Here is a 6,939-nt window from a genome sequence, read left to right as displayed (position 1 = left end):
GGTTTAAACAGGAAGAGGGAGATTGTTTCCTCAAAGATCCTGCCTTCACATCCAATTGCTTGTTCCAATTCTCACACTACATGGAAGAGAGAGGACACAACAATCAAATTCAGTCCCTGCTTTGACAGCCCAGCCTCCTGTACGCTCACTGACACAGCACTACCACCCCAGCATACCGGTCCAGCAGCAGCAGACACCCCTGCTGTCAGCACCGTGCAACACAAAACATCAGGTAGATGTTGTGTAAGTCATCATTATATTGTCAACAAGCTCATTAGGCCACCAGCAGAACAGTGACAGACACACATAATGCTTCTACGTATTTTTAAAGACTGATGAATAGAGGAAGATACCGTACATCACACAGGATTTCAGCCCCACCACCCCCAATATTTTACACGCAGATGCGAAAGCGAGCGGCTCTCGCACGGGCAGCGGCCAGAGGCGACCACCAGAAGCAAGCAGCTGGTCCAGGAGCCACAGGGATGCACCACACTGCTGTTTGTTATCGTGATACCGATCTTAATACAGTGTCCTTGGTTGCCAGGTGCGCGGCTAGGTTCTCTCGGAAGTCATGGAGGTAATTGTATTGCTGAAAAACACCACAACCAGGTTTGTAACGAGCGCCCTACCCTTACAGAAAAACACCACCCACCTGAAAAAGCCGATACCCCAGGATGGAAACGGCACCCTCGAGTCCCTTTATGTGTTTTTCTTGTGCTTACTCCCAATCCTCTGGAAGTTTTCACCATCAGACACAGGTTATGTGAATCCCGGCTTGGATCCTGTGGTTCCTCACGGAGGGCACACATGTGAGCTCAAGGTACCCCAACGCACAGCCCCCAGGAGGTGGGAGCTTCATGTCAGAGCTCAAAGCCCACCAAGCGTTACTCTCTCCGTGAGCCCGCGATGTGGACCACAGGCCTTCCCCCCTAGGCGGAGGCACAACAGTCTGTAGTGGTGGCCACGAGGGCTGCCAGCTGTAACCTTTGTTCATACCCTCCCCTGCCTCTTCCGCCAGGGATAGAAGCTGCTGCCCACCCGCTCCCTTTGGCTTGTGGATTTTCAGCAAGTAGTTTAAACAAGATTTGCCTTTTTTAGAGCCTTAGGGCTAACAGAGACAGACTTTGGGCAACTCCTTCTCCTCAGAAACTGCTATCTTTTAGATTTTTGAACGTCAGCTCCTCTTTTCTGTACACAGAGCTGTTCTAAGACATCTAGGGTTTGTGTCAACTGAAATACGTAGCTAAAAACCCCATCAAAACAAGAAGAACTCCACGTTCAGCAGCTTGGGCCTCCCTCCATGTCGTTTCTACATGTTGGGAAGGGAAGGGGAGGGCCGTCGGAGCCCTCAGCTTCTCAACACATGCATTACCTGCTGTAGCCTCATTACCTTGATGGTCTGTATCGCCCCAGCTCCTCTCAAGTTTCTGAGGATGTCTATCACTTGCTGAGGTGCCAGCGCGTCCGAAAGCTGAAGCAGGAGACACGCAGCTACTGCAAGGGAAAGTTAGGGACACGTGTATTCCACCGAGCGCTTCCTGTGCACAGCAACAGGCTTGGCCCATGAAAACCGCTCAAGGAAAACTCAACCTCCACATGTCGGGGTCACACACATCGGGTCTTTGGCTGAATCCTGTTTCTTGGCACTGGCCCCACCTACCTGCTGCTCCTGCCCCAGCATCAGGCTTTGGCAACAGGTGAAATCCCTCCTGCTGTTTGCCCCCTGCCTTTCCAGCAGCTTTTGGGAAGCAGATTCTAGGTTTTTCAAGAAGGAGCCCCAGTACACCCAGTTAATTCCCCTTTGTGTCTTCTGACCACATTTGCTGGTTTTGGCAATCCCAGCCCTTCCTCCTGGGTCAAGCACAACTAATGCCCCCAAAAGCTTTAGGGCAAACATTGGGCTGAAGAAAAATGCCGAGGAACAGGTTCATCTCCTTAATATGTTCAGGGAAAAGGGGTGCGTGCAGTCCCACAGGTCAGACGAGACTAAAATTTGCAGTGAAGACAGAGAGAGTCAGAAAGTAAGAGAACTGTCTGTCAGCCTCAGTGAAAGCCTGACCCTCCATCCTCTCACCTACACACTCAGCTCTACACCCTGACATACATGTCACCCATCACAAACAGTTTCTGTACTGGCAGCTGTGCTGGTTTGGGCTGCAGTTCAGTTTTTTTTCCTAGTAGCTAGCATGAGGCTGTGTTTTGGTTTGAGCTGAGAAGACTGTCAACACCACTGATGTTTTAGTTGTTGCCAAGCAATTTTTACATTAAGACAAGGACTACTCAGTTTCACATCCTGTCCCTGTTCTACACAAGGAGCTGGGAGGAGAAACACCCTGGACAGCTGAGCCAAACTGATCCAAGGGGTATTTCATGCCATAAAGCATCATGCTCAGTATTTAAGCTGAAGGGTGTTGGCCAGGGAGGGAAAAAGAATCACTACTCAGGGATAAGCTACTGATCACCGTGCGGTGACCAATTGTTGCATTGTGCATCACTTGCTTTTGTTTCTTCCTTTATCAGTAACATCATTATTTCCTCTCCCTTTCCTGCCTTATTAAACAGTTTATTGCAACCTATGAGTTTATTTCTTCCCCCCCTGCCCTGATTCTCTTCCCATCCCACCCGTGGCAGGGTGAGCAAGCAGCTGCGTGGTGCTCAGTTGCCAGCTGGGGCTAAACCGCAACACAGCTGATGCTACTACCATGTGACACCACCTTTCCCAAGAAACAGGCCCAGAAACATTAACTAGCCTGCTACCTGGAGTGGCAGCTTGCATTGTAAGCAGGATTTGGCTCCCTTAGACAGTGCTGTCTCATGAGAATGGGTTTGTAAGGTGGGTTAGTAAGGCATTGAGAGCGGGAGGACAACTGCTTACTGAGACATGAGCGTCCGAGGCCACCGTAACAGCTGAAAGAGAAGAAAAGGTGTGGTTGTAAGAAGCCATCGTACACTGCAACACCCAGAGTCCCCTTAATACGTAAACATACAGACAATTCTTGCCTTAACGTAATCAAGAGGGGCAATAGTACAAGGAAGTCAGACTTTCTATGGAAATAGCTACAAGGCTAACTCCCATTTATTCCTCAGACCTTCCCTCGGTAGTGTCTTTTAGAGAAACAGGTATTTTAAAGTTCCCCTTTGTTCACGATAACAGTCCCAAAGGCACAGGAGGACATGGCACGAGGATGGACAATCTCAATATTCTTTAAATCCTACTCCAGATTAAGGCTTTGATTATAGCTGTGACCTAACGATAGCATCAGGGTTCTGCATCAGCAGGCAGCCCAAGGACTCAGTGGATGTCTGTGCAGGGAGCTGTCAGCAGGACCCTTCAGGGAACACTGAACTCAAAGCTCTTCCCCTCTACCCTGAGCTCAGCTAGAAGGGACTAAAAAAAAAAACCCACCAAAAAAACCAAAAACACCAAAAAAACCCCACCACCTAACCAACCAAACAAAAAAACCAAAAACACACCAATTTCATGCCATTTACGGTGAATTTTGCCCTGCTGGAACCCACCAAGTCCCTGATAAAGAGTCCAGTGGTGTGTTATCCTCTGGCAACAGCTGCTTTAGCTTACAACTCGTTGTACACCTGACACCCAACTAGGCTGGTGCCATTCAGCACAGGTGTGGAAGCGCCTGCTAGGCAGAGCAAGGGGAAATGGGAGATTCAAATGACAAAGGACAAGTCAGCTCCAAAGGGTTTTGTGAGGAGAAACAAGCAGCTTTTCCCTGCTTGAACTAATCCTAAAAACGCAACTGTCATTTGACAGGATTCTGTTTCAGCTGGTCACACACCTAGAGGGAAGCTGCTATCTGCCACAGGAACATGGGGTGAAAGGGAAACACCCAGAACCTACTGTACGATTGTTTTCCGGTTACTTTCCAGGCAGCTTCTGAGCTCCTCCAGAATTTTGCAGCACCTGGCAACATCAGGAACGTCCCCGTCAGGAATAGGATAGTGGTGCACACAGATGCCGTGCTGTTGGTAGGTGTCTATGAGGTTCGGTACTCGGTATTTTAAGAGCTCTCCTCTGGTACAAAGCACAAATACATCCTGGATCCCAGAGTTCTTCAGTTCTTCTGCCAACAGATTAAGACACTTGCAAATAAACAAAAGCCTATCAAGCTCAAGGATAAACAGATAAGCTACTTGGTACTGATTCTTGGTTAATCTTTGAGGTTAAGAAAACGGGAGTTGGCAATTTTGCTTTGAGCAGCACTTAACATCTACCAAGTCTCTTCCACATTTGCCTTCAGGTGACCCGAGGGAGGAATTCTCTCAGTTCAGAGCGAGTCTCAAGATAACCCTCACTAGAAAGCACCTCGGCATGTAGGACAGCCTGTTAACTGCTGCCAGCTTAAGCACGATTCTGTCCCATCCCAGCTGTGACTATGCCCTGACACTGTGGGGTTTTGCTATTAGTCCCTGCTTGTCTAGTGTTCACAGATGAATACTCAACACAAACCTTTACCTAACTCCATCCTTTCTATCCCAATCTCACTTTTCTCTGGGAAGAGGAGATTACAGGTTTGTAATTCATCTTGATCCTAGCTGCTGTGAAGATGCCTTCTGCACATGACTTGGCAGACCTCATGGTTACTGAGAGAGATACGCAGATGCAGGTATAGCTCCAGCCTGGAAATACTCTATTTATTCATTATTTGGTAGAGAAGCCACAGAGAAAGCAGCACCACACACTTGAAAGTGATCTCTGGTACTCATAAGAGTGATTGTGCATCTTCAAGCACTGCATTACCAACACTCAGAGATGATGCTGTGGGACATACCCCCAGCAAAACTCTAAAGAACTGCCCTGCATTCGTGGCACGTACATGGGGAACTATGGCATCCACTGTAAAAATAGGACTAAAACATCACCATTTTAGATACGTGGTGTCTGGATCCTTATGCCCAGGTCAGATAAACAGCCACTCCGGCAGTCTCCAGACTAAGACAAAGTAAACCTCTAGCTTCTCTGTAGCTCACACTTTCAATTTACCTGCACGTCGTTCTCACCCGTGACATGGAAGTGAGAGGCACCCAGACACTGGCCAGAAGACTCACCTATATCTTTCTGAAGATTTCTTCTAACATCCTTAAACCTGCAACCTAAAACAAATTATGAAGAACAGTTACCACTCCAGGTGAGTTTGTGTGGTATTAATCCCAAGCTTGTATTTCTCAGGGTTGGCTAATTAAAGTCCAGTAACTGCTTTCAATGATAAAGTTCACATTGTCACCACCAGCAGCCATGACCCTTGTGACAGATTCACCATGGCTGCAGTTTTGGGAGTTAAAATTCAAAGAGAGCTTATGTGTTTATTTTTATATCACAGCTATGGTAGTGCAACCCAGACACTAAGTGGGAACAGTAGAGTGAGCACAGCGAGTGTCATTTGAGCCCAATAGATCTTATAAAGGAATTATTTGTCAAAGCAGTCTTGTTTCATTGTTGTTGCTTGTTATAACTAGTCAGCCAGGCTAAAAGGCCAAATACTGTAAGAGACAATGAAGACCCAATAGATCTTATAAAGGAATTATTCGTCAAAGCAGTCTTGTTTCACTGTTGTTGCTTGTTAGAAATTGTCAGCCAGGCTAAAAGGCCACATACTGTAAGAGACAATGAAGATGGACACTATTCTCTTGCCACTCTGCCATATGACCTTGCATTAAGATATTCTCTACATTAGCTTTACTGTTTCTGAAGCTATTATTGCAGTGATGGATCACTAACAAGTCACCCTACCAAGTAAATGGAATGCAGGATTTTGGGGTACAAGATATTACCTCTCTTCAGCTGCAAACATGCCTGCAAATTTCAGTGAACCCTTCTTACCTGGAAGGGAACACAATCCCAGGAACTCAGAAGAGTAGACCGGAGACAAAGACAACCTACCAGCAAATAGAAAAATATCATTAAAAAATTAGAACATTTTGATTAGTTGAACAGGGGCAACTCACTACTAGACATTCCTTTTCTGTGGGACCACGAGAAGAGTTACTGTGCTGGGTTTAGCCAGGAAAGTTAGCTTTCTTCACAGTGGCTGCTATGAAGCTCTGTTTCTGGATTTACCCTGAGAACAGTGCTGATAAGGTGTCTTTTCTGCTGGTGCTGGGGGGTGTTTGCACAAATCCAAGGTCTTTCTCAGCTTCTGACACTACAGCTGCATTCCCAACTTGCTCACTACAGGCAGCGTGGGGGGACACACAGTTCAGATAGCCAACCCAAACTGACTGAAGGAGTATTTTGTTCCAGAGCACGGCATGTTCAGGACATAAACAGGGAGTGAACTCAGGGGCCATTACACTCTTTTGCAGGGTCCTTAACTCCTTTGCCAACTCCTCAGCTAGCTGCTTTGCTAACTCCTGTGCTGGCTTGTTCGTTTGTGAACTGGTGGGTCAGTTGACTTTCCCAGTTGCACTGCCGCTCATGGGGCTCACTCCGACTCCGCTGTGATCGCTCGAGCTCTGGCTCTTGCTGCTCAAGACGTGGCAGTGTATCAGTCAGCAAGTGGTGAGCAAATGTATCATACGTTCTATTTTCTACTATTTTATTTACTTATTATTAGTAGTGTAATCTATTCATTTATATATATCTATTATTCATTTATATTCACTTACTAAATGGTTCTTATCTCAATTTTACAAGCTTCCTTGTCCTTCTCCTCTGATTGTTCCCCTACACTGGGCTGGGGGTGCATGTGAGCAGCTTCACAGTGTTTTGCCAGCCAGAATTAAACCGCAACAGCTACCTACGTACGATTTAATTTTAAGAAAAAATTGAAGTATTCCAGTGTTATTTCTACATCAGACACGGGCATCACACATTTGGTAGCGTAGTTCTTCACACAGCCCTGCCCAAGAGGGGAGAAAGCGCGGACAAATCCCCGGCCTAGCCCCCTCTTCCAGCGGCGTGCCCGGCCCCACACC

General features: G+C 47.0%; 1 protein-coding gene across 1 annotated transcript; it reads right to left on the bottom strand.

Annotated features, from left to right (window-relative positions):
- Nucleotides 1–505: 505 nt before the first annotated feature.
- On the bottom strand, nucleotides 506–5,912 carry CDKN3 (cyclin-dependent kinase inhibitor 3; the record flags this gene model as incomplete). Its single annotated transcript, XM_010156161.1, has 6 exons — nucleotides 506–592; nucleotides 1,394–1,497; nucleotides 2,879–2,910; nucleotides 3,866–4,088; nucleotides 5,074–5,118; nucleotides 5,846–5,912. Coding segments are annotated over 6 exons (558 nt in total), but the record flags the coding sequence as incomplete, so codon positions are not given.
- Between the last annotated feature and the right edge of the window lie 1,027 nt (nucleotides 5,913–6,939).

This window comes from Eurypyga helias, unplaced genomic scaffold, assembly GCF_000690775.1.
Source record: "Eurypyga helias isolate BGI_N326 unplaced genomic scaffold, ASM69077v1 scaffold12497, whole genome shotgun sequence".
Classification (NCBI taxonomy): Eukaryota; Metazoa; Chordata; class Aves; order Eurypygiformes; family Eurypygidae; genus Eurypyga; species Eurypyga helias.
Note: the sequence above shows the minus strand (reverse complement) of the source record. Positions and strands in the feature narration are given on the sequence as shown.